The sequence below is a fragment of the Pezoporus wallicus genome, unplaced genomic scaffold, assembly GCF_028554395.1.
Source record: "Pezoporus wallicus isolate ANWC-B61680 ecotype Strahan unplaced genomic scaffold, APGP_CSIRO_Pwel_v1 contig_5958, whole genome shotgun sequence".
Classification (NCBI taxonomy): domain Eukaryota; kingdom Metazoa; phylum Chordata; class Aves; order Psittaciformes; family Psittacidae; genus Pezoporus; species Pezoporus wallicus.
Genome location: NW_026638491.1, coordinates 3,785,772 through 3,801,307, shown reverse-complemented (window position 1 = coordinate 3,801,307; position 15,536 = coordinate 3,785,772). Strand labels below are relative to the sequence as shown.

The window sequence follows — 15,536 nt, the reverse complement described above, 5'->3', positions numbered from 1 at the left end:
GTAGGTAAATGTTAACATTCCAGTTAGGCTGTATTCATTGTAGTGAAGGTTCTCAAGTATTTTGAAAGCAGATGAGTTCCTTTCTTTTGTTAGAAATTTGTTCTTTATTTTGCAGTAGAAAATAAGGCAAGAAGACTTCAGGCTCTGATGTGTCAGGGCCAGCACTGGATTTGCAGCAAACTTTAGCATGGTGTGAAACCACTCTACAGTAGCAAGCTTTTTATTTGGTAATGGAATTAGTGTTTAAATAACTGCCCAATATTTACATCAAACAGTTGGAGGGCAGTACAAAAGCCACATGACCATAACAACTGAAGACATCTAGAACCACCAGCTTTTGTGTATACCCCAGGCTGCTTATTGTAAAGGCTCAGGTTGATTCTGCTCATGTCAACTTGCCCCTGGTCTACATGGGAAGAATACCTAGGGAAGCACTGTTGGATGTGAATTACTGACATAAGGCATCCCATGCAGCCTACCTTCAGCCCTTTTTTTTCCTAGAAACTACTTGGAAACAGGATGGATGAATTGTTTAGCCATCAGCAGTCTCTTCCTGGGGACCACCTTTGCAACTGGTCTTGACAAGCAAGGTTTGTGCTGAGAGAGGAGGCCCCCAGGAAACTAATGACTGGTACCTGAAGAGTTCATCCACCTCATATGTGGCTCCCAGATGGCTTTTGAGAAAGTAATCCTACTAAGCATTTTGAATTGATGCTTATAGTAGTGGGGAAAAAAAATCCCAAAAGCCTCCAAAATGAATAAGGTGTTTGGTTTAATTCCAGAATTAAAGTTAGTGTATTTTTAGTCTTCTCTAGAGTAGAAAGCTATAAGTTCTTTACATGTCTTTTAAATTACTTAGACCTAATCTGTCGAGCTTGTAGGTAAATGTTTGCAGCACAAATCTCATTGATTTTTTTAATACTTTTTTTAGGGTGATCTTCATGAAAATACTAAAGACTTCAAAGGATTCACTTTAGGCAAAATAAACAAATTAAATTGTTCTGAAAAAGTAAAATGGATGCTTGTTCAGTTGGAGTTCAGCTTCAAACTACCAATGAATGCCATAAGACCTATTACACCCGTCACACTGGTTTCAAATCTAAGCAAGATCTGTCTTCATCTGATCTACTGTTACTTCAGCTTAGGACTGGAATAACCCTTTCAGAGAACAATACAATCTGCTTCCACCATGCAAAAATTTACATTGAAAGATTTGAAGACTTGCAGAAGTCATGTTGCGATCCCTTCAATATACACAGGAAACTATCAAAGAAAAACTTGCGAGCAATTGACTTGGATGATGCAACTTTTCTAAGCGCCAAGTTTGGAAGGCAGTTTGTACCTGGTTGGAAGCTTTGTCCCAAATGCATGCAGATAATAAACGGAAGCGTGGATGTTGAATCTGAAGATCGCCAAAGACGAAAACTTGATTCAGACGTATGTATATGGATCAGTTTTCCCAGTCCCTCTTAAGTTCTGCAAGCTGTTGGAACTTTGCTTCATACAAGCCTTAGCTAAAGAAATAAAGTTTTTTAATAGAAATTTGAAAGGTTAGTCTGCTAGTTGTGTAGGAGTTTACTATGCTCCAACCTTTACTTGGAGTACCTTAAAAATTCCACTTCCCTAATTATCTACTATGGTCTTTTAGATGTGAATGATTGTGTCTGCTGTGGTGGTTTACAACTTACAAGTCTGTGTATATACCAGACTGCTGCTGGTATTTTAAGCTGTTACTCAAGCCTTGCAAATAACAAGCTCATGTGCTTAAAACTGAACACTGCAAAGGTTTCTTCCAAAGGATTTGAGATAAACTTTGGGTTTAGTAACTTCAGTTTGAAAATAAAATTATCCACCATCTCAGACAGTTCATTACCAAGTGGCTCTACACTGAGGCAAAATCAAGTGTACTAGTTGTGGCATCTGAGCTGTGAAGGCCATGGTGTTTGTTCAGGAGCATTAGTGGACTGTGGGCAGTGGGAGGATAATGCTTTAAGTGCCAAGTTTGGAATACAGCTTGTACGTTGTTGAATGCAGCATTCTAGCTGTACGCAGGCAATCAGTAGAAGTGTTGGCAACCAAATTGGCAAGAGCTCATCCATATATGCCCTGTAGCAAAGCAGAATTGCATTCCAAGAGCTGTTGCCCAGCTGTATTTTTCAGTTGCTTGTCAGTGTGACACTGATAGAGTGAAATTTGAAAGCATTGATTAAAACTGCTACTGTAAAACTGGTATTGTTGTGTTTTGAGACTGGAAGAATTTTAAGACTGAAGTTGTTTCTCCAGGGAAATCCAGTGCTTACAGTTGAGGTCAGCAATTTACCCAAATTATTACAATATCCTGGCTTGAATTAACATTTTCTTACAAATTCAGGTTTGTATTTGTAAATAAATGAAATTTTCTGTCTTTGTTCAGGGGCGTACAGCTAAGGCTTTGAAGTCTCTACAGTTTGCTAATCCAGGCCGGCAGACTGAATTCACTCCTGAGACCAGCAAGAGGGAAAAAAGAAGGCTGCAAACAAAAAATGCGGCATTTAATTCAGACAGGTGAGCAGTTTCCTATACTTACACCGTCTTTTACTTCCACTTCAAAATAAAATAGCCTGTGACATTCTCCATGTAGATGTTCGCACCTTTACAGATAGCTTTTTTGGTTTTGAGGATGTTAAAGCTCACTCATTACTGAGATAATGAAAGATCAGGTATTACATACAGTCCATATTTCAGGCAATTAGAATATAAACAAGTATTTGGTAAGGTGTGACAATACTACACAGGTCATAGATGAAGTGATTAATTTATACATAAACTAAATTTCTAATAGGCTGAATTTGAATACAGTAAGATCAAGTAGACTACATGTAAAATATTGGAGTTGTCATCTTCCATTAAAACCAGTAGTTACACTTTGGAAACAAAAAGGTGCAAGGTAGGACCATACCTTCCCCCCCCCCCCCCCAAAAAAAGTGTCCAAGTTGGACAACACTAGGTAATAAATAGCAGTGTTTTAATGTGGCTGATTATGATGCTTTCTACAAGGGAAAGGTATATGCAACTGAATTTTGTCTGGCATTTTCCACTAGAAAGTTTGAACCAGGTCAGTCTTGTGCTGATAGTGAGGAAAATCCCAGTTTAACTAGTCATACAATGTTTGTTAAAACTTGCAAGAAAGATCTCATTCATGCTTTTCCCCTGCTCTTCATCCAAGTTTAACCTTAAAAGACAAAAGCAGGTGCTAGATGTGCTACTCACAAACTACACATCCTTTCCCCCCTCCATTTACTTCCTCTACTCAGTTTGGATAGAAGTTGCAGCCAGGGAAATTTTGTTGAGGTGTTATGAAAACTTTTTCTATGTATGTGGTAATGTCGTGGTTTAAACCCTAGCCAGACAGCTTGTTCACTCACTCCCAGTGAGTGGTGCCGGGCTGAGAGCAATCGAGGGCCCCCCCACCCCGGGGCTCTCCCCTTCCCCGCTCCCAGAGGAACGGGGAGGAGGATCGAAAGAGTGCAGCTCCCATGGGTTGAGACAAGAACAGTCCAGCAGCCAATGTACAACACAAATCACCACCGCTACCACCAATGACAGCAATGATAAGAGAAAATAACAAGGGAAGAGAATACAATACCACCGGCCAAGAAACGAGTCTCACGCGGAAGCCTGTGTCCTTCCAGGTAACTCCCAATTACCCCCCACCCCGGGCATGACATGCTGTGGTATGGAATACCTCCTTGGCTAGCCTGGGTCAGGCGCCCCGTCTCTGCTTCCCCATGGCTTCCCCTCCTCCCTGGCAGAGCATGAGCCTCACAAAGTCCTTGGCCAGGGTAAACATCACTTAGCAACAACCAAAAACATCGGCATCACCAACACTGTTCCCAGGCTGGAAGTCAAAACACTGCACTGCACCAGCTACCACGAAGGAGAAACATGACTGCTACTGCTGAACCCAGGACATTATCCACCCCTTATTTCATAGCATTCACGTCATGCTCAGATCCCACATTTTCAATGCACCATCGCTCTCCCACGTATATACATCCATATACACACAGACCAAGAGAAAAAGGTCATTTTCTTAGTGCATGGACCAATCCCTATAATGCTGCCAAGTCCATTCGGTCCGTGATGTCAGGTTCCATCTGTTGTAACAATCTTTCAGGGCAGGAAAGGCTGTGTGCAGTATTGGATCGTTGCCTGCTGATGCTGGTCGTTCCTTTACTGCGGAACTCATCCGGTTCTGTCAAAGTTCATTCTCTGTTGGGATGATGGTTGGAGGGAAGTCAGGGCTAGTCTCTGGTGAGCTGGAGACATCTAGTTGATGAGCTATAAAAGTATTACACAGCAGGCAACAGCATACAATTGAGTTCACTGGATGTTTTCCCCTAAACTCAAATCCCCTTGAGGTATACATCGGACTTCCCCATCTTCCCGCATTACCCACCAAGTATATCCAGGTCCCTGAGCAAAAGCAATCCCACAAGGGCAAAGTGGGTTTGCCTTTACCTGAAGCAGGAATAACCCAGACTGTCTTCCCCAGCAAATTCTTCATATGCACCACGGGAACTTTGTCCCCCTCTACAATATGTAAAAGTTCTGACTGGGCTGGGCCGGCCCTGTTGGCAGATCCTCTGGTGTTGACCAACCAGGTGGCCTTTGGTAAATGTGTATCCCAATGCTTGAAAGTTCCCTCACCCATTGCTCTCAGTGTAGTTTTTAACAGCCCATTGTACTGTTCGATTTTCCCAGAGGCTGGTGCGTGGTAGGGGATGTGATATACCCACTCAATGCCATGCTCTTTGGCCCAAATATCTATAAGGTTATTCCGGAAATGAGTCCCGTTGTCTGACTCAGTTCTCTCTGGGGTGCCGTGTCGCCACAAAATCTGTTTCTCAAGGCCCAGGATGGTGTTCCGGGCAGTGGCATGGGGCACAGCGTATGTTTCCAGCCACCCGGTGGTTGCTTCCACCATGGTAAGCACATGGCGCTTGCCTTGGCGGGTTGGTGGCAGTGTGATATAGTCGATCTGCCAGGCCTCCCCATATTTATACTTCAACCATCGTCCTCCATACCAAAGAGCTTTAACTGCTTGGCTTGTTTAATTGCAGCACATGTTTCACACTCATGAATAACCTGGGCAATAGTGTCCATTGTTAAGTCCACCCCTCGGTCACGGGCCCATCTATATGTTGCATCTCTGCCCTGATGGCCTGAAGTGTCATGGGCCCACCGGGCCAAAAATAATTCACCTTTATGTTGCCAATCTAAGTCCATCTGAGCCACTTCAATCTTAGCCGCTTTATCCACTTGTTGGTTGTGCTGGTGTTCCTCAGTGGCCCGACTCTTGGGTACATGGGCATCTACATGATGTAGCTTCACCACCAGGTTCTGCACCTGGGCAGCAATATCTTTCCACAGTGCAGCAGCCCAGATGGGTTTACCTCTGCGTTGCCAGTTGCTCTGCTTCCATTGCTTCAACCACCCCCACAGGGCATTTGCCACCATCAGTATAAAGTATAGAGTCAGTATAGAGGTAAAGTACTGGCCACTTTTCTCGTTCAGCAATGTCCAGGGCCAGCTGGATCGCTTTCACCTCGGCAAACTGACTCGATTCACACTCTCCGTCAGCAGTTTCTGCAACTTGTCGTCCAGGACTCCATACAGCTGCCTTCCATCTCCGATGCTTTCCCACAATACGGCAAGAGCCATCAGTAAACAAGGCATACTGCTTTTCACTTTCTGACAGTTTATTATATGGTGGGGCCTCTTCAGCACGCACCACCTCCTCCTCTGGTGACATTCCAAAATCTTTGCCCTGTGGCCAGTCCATGATGACTTCTAGAATGCCTGGACGACTGAGATTTCCTATTCGAGTTCGTTGTGTTAATTAGTGCAGCCCATTTGCTCCATGTAGCATCAGTTGCATGATGTGTGGAGGAGACCCTGCCTTTGAACATCCAGCCCAGCACAGGCAACCTGGGTGCCAGGAGGAGCTGTGCTTCAGTGCCAATCACTTCCGAAGCAGCTCGAACCCCTTCATAGGCTGCCAGTATCTCTTTCTCAGTTGGGGTATAGCTGGCCTCAGATCCTTTGTATCCCCGACTCCAGAAGCCGAGGGGTCGACCTCGAGTCTCCCCTGGAGCTTTCTGCCAGAGGCTCCAGGTAGGACCGTTCTCCCCAGCTGCAGTGTACAGTACATTTTTTACATCTGGCCCAGTCCGGACTGGTTCAAGGGCTACTGCATGAACTATCTCGCGTTTAATTTGCTCAAAGGCTTGTTTCTGCTCAGGGCCCCATTTAAAATCATTCTTCTTCCGGGTCCCGTGATAGAGAGGGCTTACAATCGAACTGTAATTTGGGATGTGCATTCTCCAGAACCCCACTGCACCCAAGAAAGCTTGCGTTTCTTTCTTACTAGTTGGTGGAGACATTGCTGTTATCTAGCTGATCACATCTGTGGGGATCTGTCTACATCCATCTTGCCGTTTTAATTCCAAAATTGAATCTCCTGTACTGGTCCCTTGACCTTACTCTTGTTTTATGGCAAAACCGGCTTTCAGCAGAATTTGGATTATTTTCCTCCCGTTGTATCGCCCCACACAATAATGTCATCAATGTATCGCAGGTGTTCTGGAGCTTGCCCTGTTCCAGTGCAGTCTGGATCAGTCCATGGCAAATGGTAGGGCTGTGTTTCCACCCCTGGGGCAGTCGGTTCCAAGTGAACTGGACACCCCTCCAAGTAAAAGCAAACTGTGGCCTGCACTCTGCTGCCAAAGGAATGGAGAAAAATGCATTGGCAATATCAATTGTGGCATACCACTTGGCTGCCTTTGACTCTAGTTCATACTGAAGTTCTAGCATGTCCGGTACGGCAGCACTCAATGGTGGTGTGACTTCATTCAGGCCACGATAGTCTACTGTTAGTCTCCATTCTCCATTAGACTTTCGCACTGGCCATATGGGGCTATTAAAGGGTGAGCGGGTCCTGCTGATCACCCCCTGACTCTCCAGTCTACGGATCAGCTGATGGATGGGAATCAGGGAGTCTCGGTTGGTGCGATATTGCCGCCGGTGCACTGTTGTGGTCGCAATTGGCACTTGTTGTTCTTCAACTTTCAGCAACCCCACAGCAGAGGGATCTTCTGAGAGACCAGGCAAGGTGGACAGCTGCTCAATTTCCTCAGTCTCCAAAGCAGCAATACCAAAAGCCCACCGGTACCCTTTTGGGTCTTTGAAGTACCCTCTCTTGAGGTAGTCTATGCCGAGAATGCATGGAGCCTCTGGACCAGTCACAATAGGGTGCTTTTGCCATTCCCTCCCAGTCAGGCTGATTTCAGCCTCCAGCACAGTCAACTCTTGGGATCCTCCTGTTACTCCAGAAATATAGATGGGTTCCACCCCTTGACAGCTTGATGGCATCAGGGTACACTGTGCACCGGTATCTACTAGAGCCTTATACTTCTGTGGGACTGATGTGCCAGGCCATCTGATCCACACAGTCCAGTAAATCCGATTGTCCCCTACCTCCACCTGGCTGGAGGCAGGGCCCCTCTAATGGTCATCACAGCGTTGGACACTTAAGTCGTGGTAAAAGGGATTATTCTTCGTCATCAGAGGAGCTGGAGTAAAATCAGCTCTTCCACTCCATCTGGGAAACTGCTCACCAGAGACTGAAGCCGTAGCTCTCATGGGATGATCAGTCTTGGCCCTTGCTCCCCTCTTCAATTCACTCACCCGTTCCTCCAAAGATGAAGTAGGTTTTCCATCCCACTTTGTCATGTCTTCTCCGTGATCCAGCAGGTAAAACCATAGGGTAGCCCGTGGCGTATACCTTCTGTATCTCCTCTCTTGAACAATAGGACGCCTTTTGTTAATAGCTGAGACGTGTGTTGGTACACGTGAGGAGCTGGATAAATCAGATAGATCGTCCCTCAATTGTTTGAGGTCCTGGGACAGTTTTTCCACAGCTGAGATGATGGAAGGGGTGAGATTGACTTTGAACTCTCGGAGTTTATGAACCATTTCATCTACTGTTAGTGGTACTATGTCATTCCAGGTTACTGTTGCCAATGAATGGGCATATGATGACAGTGCATTCCATGTAAGTTTTCGCCACATGTGTCGTGTACATTCAACTTCATCTGGATCTATAGGTGTATCCCCGTTATTCGGCTTGATGTGATAGATCATCTCTACGATGGCCGATTCCCTCAGAGACTGGATGCTTTTGTCTATAGTAGTCCACTTGGCTAAACAACTCATAACATCGTCCTTGTATGGAAGCCTTTCTTTCACAGCTGCCAAGAGCCTCCTCCAAAGACTGAGGGACTTTTTCTCTCTTGCAATTGCTTTGTCAATTCCCCCTTCTCTAGCAAGTGATCCCAGCTGCTTGGCTTCTGTACCTTCTAGTTCGTGACCATCGGCCCCATTGTCCCAGCATCGGAGTAACCAGGTGATGATGTGCTCCCCTGGTTGACGGGTAAAATCTTTTCCCATATTCTGTAGCTCGGTTGAGGTCCGAGGTCGAGAAGTTACCTCTTCTTCTTCTTCGTCATGTGATGATGACTCCTGATCAGATTCTGGACCAGGTGGTGAATTCATTGGTTCTTCATCTTGCTTCACCCTTCTTGCCTCTTTTTTGCTTGTTCTCTTGTGTACAGGGGCAACCAATATTGGTACGAATTGGTCCTCTGGTTTGGCTGCAGTGATTATCACTGTGGTTTGAGTAGCAACTGTACTTGTTGCTGGGGGTGGTGCAGCTGCTGTGCTTGGAGCTGGGGTAACCGCGCTGTCTGTGGCAGTTGAAGTTCGATCAGCTGCTGTACTTGCCACTGGGGTAGCTGTGCTGTTCATTGTAGCCAAAGTTTGAGTAGCGACTGTTGCTTTGCCCTCAAATCCGCCGACATTCTTTTCCTTTTGAAGGTGCTGGATAGTGTTGAACAAGGCCCTGTAAGCATAGGCCAAGCCCCAGCACTTTGCCATGATTTGTCCATCTCTGGTATGGCCAGAATGACCACACACCTCATTTAAGTGTTTTACTAATTCTTCTGGATTTTGCAGTTGTTCGGTAGTGAAATTCCAAAGTACTGGAGGGGCCCACTGACCTAGATACTTGCCCATACTATCCCACACACCCTGCCACTCATGGCTGTCCAGCCTCTGGGAAAATCTGTTGGTCCTCCTACATCATCGTTTGACCCCAGACAAGACCCAAACCTGACTCTGCTTAACTCTTGAAATCAGTAGTGGGCAAAACACACTCTGTATGCGTGTTAGCGTGGTGATTCCCATCACCATCAGCAAACAAGTCTCAACAGCATTAAAAGGTCGTTCAAAAACTTCAAAACTCTCAAATGTAAATGGTCTGGGGGGAGGACTGGGAGGGTAAAAGGATGTCTCTTTCACAGGTTGAGCAACTGAGAAGGAGAAAAAAGATGTGTAATTGCTAAGCACCTCCATCATATACCTCCCAAAGTATAAAGGTGGTGACCACACTGGGAACATAAGCCAGATCAGTTTCATGATCAATGATTCTATTGTATTACAAGTCATTACCATAAAGTACAATGAGACAAAAACCTTAGCCCAAGCCCCACGCTTGAAAAACGCTAATACAGCAAATACCGGATGGAAGTAAGATATGATATACTGAAACTGTGAGATCAAGAGGAACAACCTTGAGAGCCAATAAATCAGCATTGTGACGAGTGACTATTAATCTGGTTAGATCTGTCATTATCTCAACCCCTCGTGCCCCACGTTGGACGCCAAAAGAAACTGTCATGGTTTAAACCCTAGCCAGACAGCTTATTCACTCACTCCCAGTGAGTGGTGCTGGGCTGAGAGCAGTCGAGGCCCAACTTCCCCCCCGGGGGCTCTCCCCTTCCCCGCTCCCGGAGGAACGGGGAGGAGGATCGAAAGAGTGCATCTCCCATGGGTTGAGACAAGAACAGTCCAGCAACCAATGTACAACACAAATCACCACCAATGACACAATGATAAGAGAAAATAACTAGGGAAGAGAATACAATACCACTGGCCAAGAAACGAGTCCAACCCAGAAGCCCCTGTCCTTCTGGGTAACTCCCAGTTACCCCCCACCCCGGGCATGACATGCTGTGGTATGGAATACCTCCCTGGCTAGCCCGGGTCAGGCGCCCTGTCTCTGCTTCCTCATGGCTTCCCCTCCTCCCTGGCAGAGCATGAGCCTCACAAAGTCCTTGGTCAGGGTAAACATCACTTAGCAACAACCAAAAACATCGGCATCACCAACACTGTTCCCAGGCTGGAAGTCAAAACACTGCACTGTACCAGCTATCACAAAGGAGAAACATGACAGCTACTGCTGTACCCAGGACTTGTAAAATGCTGGATCACAAGTATTGTGGCATCTCTGACATTAGAGCTGTTCATAACTCAACTAGATGTAGCCCTAAGTAGCTTAATTTGAGTTGACCTGCCTTTGAAAAGAGGGTCAGACAAGGTGACTTCCAGAGGTCTCTTCTGAACAGAGTTTTTCTGAGATTCTGGAGTTTAACAGAACTGTTAGAGAGTTGGGTAATGATAAAATACAAAAATTCTTTAAAATTAGGATATGTGCACCCTAAATGATTCTACTTGAACTCCTTGAATTACAGCTACACATTATTAAAGAAAAGTAAATTAAGGGAGCATTTCACAACATGGAGGATAATCTGAAGTTTACATCATATAAATAAGAATATTCGTAAGTGCCTGAATAAGTGTGCTATTGAAGAAATAAAGCCTTCCCATTCTTGAAATTATTTCCAAAGCACTATAGTGGAGATACAATAAGGACTGAGAAATGTTGTCAAATACAGGAATATACATCTTTTAAATTAACAGTTTTCACATGAACACCTGAAGGAAGCAAACTTCTGTCCACAACTGCTAGCAGCTTGGCATCCAAAATAGGTGGAAATAACCATTGTTTTTCATTATACAGGCAAGTTTTACCAGCCAAGAGTAAAGTCTATGACAGCCAGGGACTACTGCTTTACAGTGGGATGGACCTCTGTGATTGCCTGGATGAAGACTGCCTTGGATGCTTCTATGCTTGCCCCAAGTGTGGCTCCAACAAGTGTGGAGCTGAATGTCGCTGTGACCGCAAGTGGCTGTATGAGCAAATCGAGATAGAAGGAGGAGAAATAATTAAAAATAAGCATGCTGGTTAGAGTATATGCACATTAATTATCCCGAGTATATATTCCATGCGTTGATTAAACACAGCACATTTGTCAGTGGTTTACTGAAAGCCACTGGAATTTATCACAGTCCATGTGATTAATATGCTCACGTCCACATTTTTTTTCAGTATGATTATGAAGATAATTGTACTACTGTCTTTTTACACTTCATTCTACCTTGTACTCAAGTCTTGTTAGTCATCCAAGTAATCTCTCATCAAACAGTCTTTCACTGTATGTAGGTATAAGGGGCTAAATTTTCATGTGGTATATCCTGAGCCGCTCATTTGTCTGATACACTTGTTTTGTAGAATGCACCATCTCTCACATACTGCTCTTTTTTCATTCTCTAGTTCAGGATCTCATGGTTTCAAACCTGTTCTATGTGAAGCACTCTAAAATTTCTCAATTTACATTTACAGGTATTATTAAAAGTCTCTCCAGTATTAATAGTGAATGCTTCTATAGAGTATCTATGATTCTATCCCAGCTATAGCTGATAAATCCAATCCTGTTCACTTAAACGTGAAAGGCATTTAGACATTCAAATCCCATCCAAATTACAGGGATTTGAGATAAAGTTATCCCTATAATTCAAGCCTCATTGTTGATGTGTTTAAATTAACATATTGTCAATGCCTTGACAGTTTAAAGTATTTAACTGTGGTACTGATTTGTTGTTTTCTAACACAATTGAAATAATTTTTCTGTATTTGTTATCAGTCTGTATTTAGGCTGGACTAACTGGTACTTCCAACAGCCCTCTCCCCTCTTTTACTTTGTACTTGTTTTTAAGGTAAATGTTTATATGCAGCTGAAACGCATTCAAATGTCTGTTCCCAAACTAAGAATATCCAGATTGCTACAAAAAAACACGCAAATGTTCAAATTTAAATTTTGTTTGGTTGATGCATTATCTATCTGCAGAACTGAAAATTTTACAGTATAACATGATTTATGTAGATCACTTTCTAATTGAAATCTAAGTAAGTATTATTCTCTGGAATTTTTTGTTGTGTTTTGCATAAATTCTGTATTTTTATGATAGACTTGGAAGATATGCATGTTTATTAGGCCACATTTATTCAAGAATACCATTAACTATTGATTTCTGAAGACTTAGTAAGTCTTAGTAGGTACTGCAGTGGGTAAAGCTGTATAATCTTGCTGTTTTTTTCGAGTGGATTTTTTTCTGATAAGTGTCATGAAGCTTATAGCACTAAAATCTGAACTGATGCTTTGAGTTACACTGACATCTGCTGGTCCTAGTACAGTATAAGCATCTATTTATACTACATTTTTATTAAATCTGCTGCAAAAATAAACAGACTTTTTTTTGGGGGGGTGGGGGGGGAGAGGCAGAACATTGGCTGTTCTTTCAGTGATTGTTTCTCTCATTGGCCTTAGATTCCAGCCACATTCATCACAAGAACCATCTTGAGTTTATTCAGGGAGAGCAGCATGCTTTTTATACTTTTCCAGATAGCAACCCCACAACTGAGTAATAGTCACAGCTTCCCTTACGTGGAAATGGCATTTAATACATTTTAATTTAGTAACTACAGATTGTACTTATCCTGACACAGCAATTAATCTTGTGTGTTTGATAAATGTTTGGAGCTGTTTCACCTCTGAAGCAACCTTTAGAATGAAACCAAAACATAAATGGATACCTCCATGAAAGTGACGGGAAAAGGTGGTCCAGTCTTATAATTCCTATGTATTTATGTTTTAAATTAGACCAGCAAGCAATACCTACTGTTAATCAACTTAACAGGCTTCCAACTGTTTGATGAATATAATTTACTTAATCCCACAGACTTTGTATTCTTACCTGTTAAAGCATTTCTTTGAAGTGAAATGCAAGTCTGCCAGTAGCTTAAACTGCCTCAAGCATACCATTACTAGAACTGTATTTATCCATCTCCATTAAGTCTCTAAGAAGTTAGTATATTCAATCCCTCATTTTACAGATTCACTAGCAATGAGTACTTTCCCAAATAAATCACTCATTGTTTCCTAACTAAATGTATAGGATTGCTGTTTGACTGAAAACCTGGCTAAGTACTGGGTACAGGTGATCACTATAGAAGCTAGTGGAGATTTAGGGTTTCCTGCAGTGAAACGGGACTTTTTAGTGTTGGTTGTTCACTTGTCCTACTTACATATTTAGGGCATTATATTTACCAGGTCTCCTTGCCATGGCTAGGTTGTAGTGGGTTAAGTCCAATAGCATTTTTATATACTTCCATGTCCCTGTCATCTGTTTTTCTGTTCAAAGACATTGCTGCAACAACTTTACCATCTTACTAGATCTAAAATGCTTACAACTATGGCTCATTTTTTTTTCCTGTATAAACACCACGAGCTTATCCCATCAGCATTTAACAACAAGCTATTTTGTCATCTAAAAGTGGTTGCAAACTGTTCCAAATAGCACATGTAGTTCCTCATCTTTCAGAATTGCTCTACAACTAAGCCTGTTAAACAGTATGTTCTTCTAATATAGCCAAAGGCAACAACTACTTCCCAGAAAAGCCAAAGTGCATAAACCCTGTGTAATAACCACTTCAAAATCTGCATGCATTAAAGAGAAAAAACAAGTTACCATGTTAAAACTTGCCCTTTGATATTAAGTGCAAAATTAATGCCTAGACAAAATTATATATTCAAAATACAGAAATCAATAAAAGAAACCGGTTTATGAATAATACATACCCCATGGATCAATTTGAGCTGACTGAGCAGAAGCTCCTGATTTTTTAATGCTTAAATACTATGTTAAGTACTGTTTTGATTTCTTTCTCGCACAGAGAAAAATTCATACCAAGCTTAGAATGTGGCCAAATTTAACATCTGAACTCAGTGAGTTGTTCCCTGGGTCTTGTGAGAGACCACACACCACCTTGTGGTAATGTCTGAGACAGAACGGGCCCTTTCCCATCCCCAGTTAAGTGGAGCTGAAAGTTTCAAACTGATGACACGTGTCCTGTTAAGTAAGTAGTGTGCATACTCAAATAATATAGTACAGTTAGGTAGTTAAGTCAGAAAAGGTGTTACATTAGCATTTTCAGAATCTATGCTGCTAAAAGGCATTTGGGAGATACATTATAACTTTATCCTTAGACACAGCATGAATTTGGGTTTGGGTTTTTTTTTTCAGTGAAGTTCATGACTCTTAGAAATTACCATAAGGAGATGCTAACTTTGGAATCTCATGGCTGACCATTCAAGAGATCAGCAGGAAGTGGACAGACCTACACAAAAAGCATGATTTTATATTCTAGAAGTCAGAATTAAAGCCTATAAGGTGCCTTTTTTCTTCCTGATTTTAATGTTCTTTTTAGCCTCCTTGTATAGGTGATGAACATAGTAGCCAGAATGGACGAAAAGACATCTGCACAAGAGCTCACACTGAAATCCCGTAGTGCCGTAGCTACACAGAGGGGAGGTGTTCAGGTAGACATCTGTCACTTATTATGTGACAAAGAGCTACAGCTTGCTGGAATCAACATTAAAGCCTTCAAGTTCTCCTAGTCTGATGAAAAAGCATAAATACACCATTTCCAGTTTCAGATTGTTTTCCTCTAAAACGAGAGTCACATTTTTGGGTCATATTTGTGTCTCAGTGGAAACTGGGATGTACAGATATTCTGTAGCTTGCCCCTCATGATCCAGATAATTTTCCCCACTAATTCTTTAACAAACATTCTTGCCAAGTTTTATTCACCTCTATACTGACTTTGAACCAGTCAATATCATACTAGTGACGACTTTAAATAAAGAGGCTAAACAGTTGTAAGTTAAACATGCTTTCAAAAGCTACTAATAGTAGAGGGCCAGCTCATTGAAGAGATCATATTTGTATTTAAAGTTGCAACTAATATTTACCAATGAGAAAGCCATAGTCAAAACTATCATATTCATTCATGGCAATTAGATTGCAAATTAACAGCCCTCTTCTAAGCACATATTAAAAAAATATGGTAAGGAGGTGTGAATGGTTGCAATTAAACCGCCCAGGCACTCGATAACCTGCTCTCAAGTAGGGGGTTTTACATTTTAATACCCAGCAGAGGGCATCAGCTTACTGCAAACCCGACCATGAACATCTGGTGCGCCTCTTAGTTGCTGCACCCGCACCGTCTGAGCAGAGGGGGATTCATTATTAGGCAGGTTCAGGATAAGACGTTACCCACATCTGTGAGGTTGAAATAAAGCAGGCTCAGGTACAAGATTAGCACTTAAAATGAGAGAAATGGGTTTGTTTTTCACCCAGCCCCTCAAAAACCTTGCTGATTATTAGTTCTTTAATTAGAGATCAACACTATTTTT

General features: G+C 42.7%; 1 protein-coding gene across 1 annotated transcript; it reads left to right on the top strand.

Annotated features, from left to right (window-relative positions):
- Window positions 1-769: 769 nt before the first annotated feature.
- ARL14EP (ADP ribosylation factor like GTPase 14 effector protein) lies at window positions 770-12,367 on the top strand. Its single transcript, XM_057411012.1, has 3 exons — window positions 770-1,437; window positions 2,414-2,544; window positions 10,961-12,367. Exons 1-3 carry the CDS (start codon window positions 1,015-1,017, stop codon window positions 11,187-11,189), a joined length of 783 nt encoding a protein of 260 aa, XP_057266995.1. The 5' UTR covers window positions 770-1,014; the 3' UTR covers window positions 11,190-12,367.
- The last annotated feature ends 3,169 nt before the right edge of the window (window positions 12,368-15,536 follow it).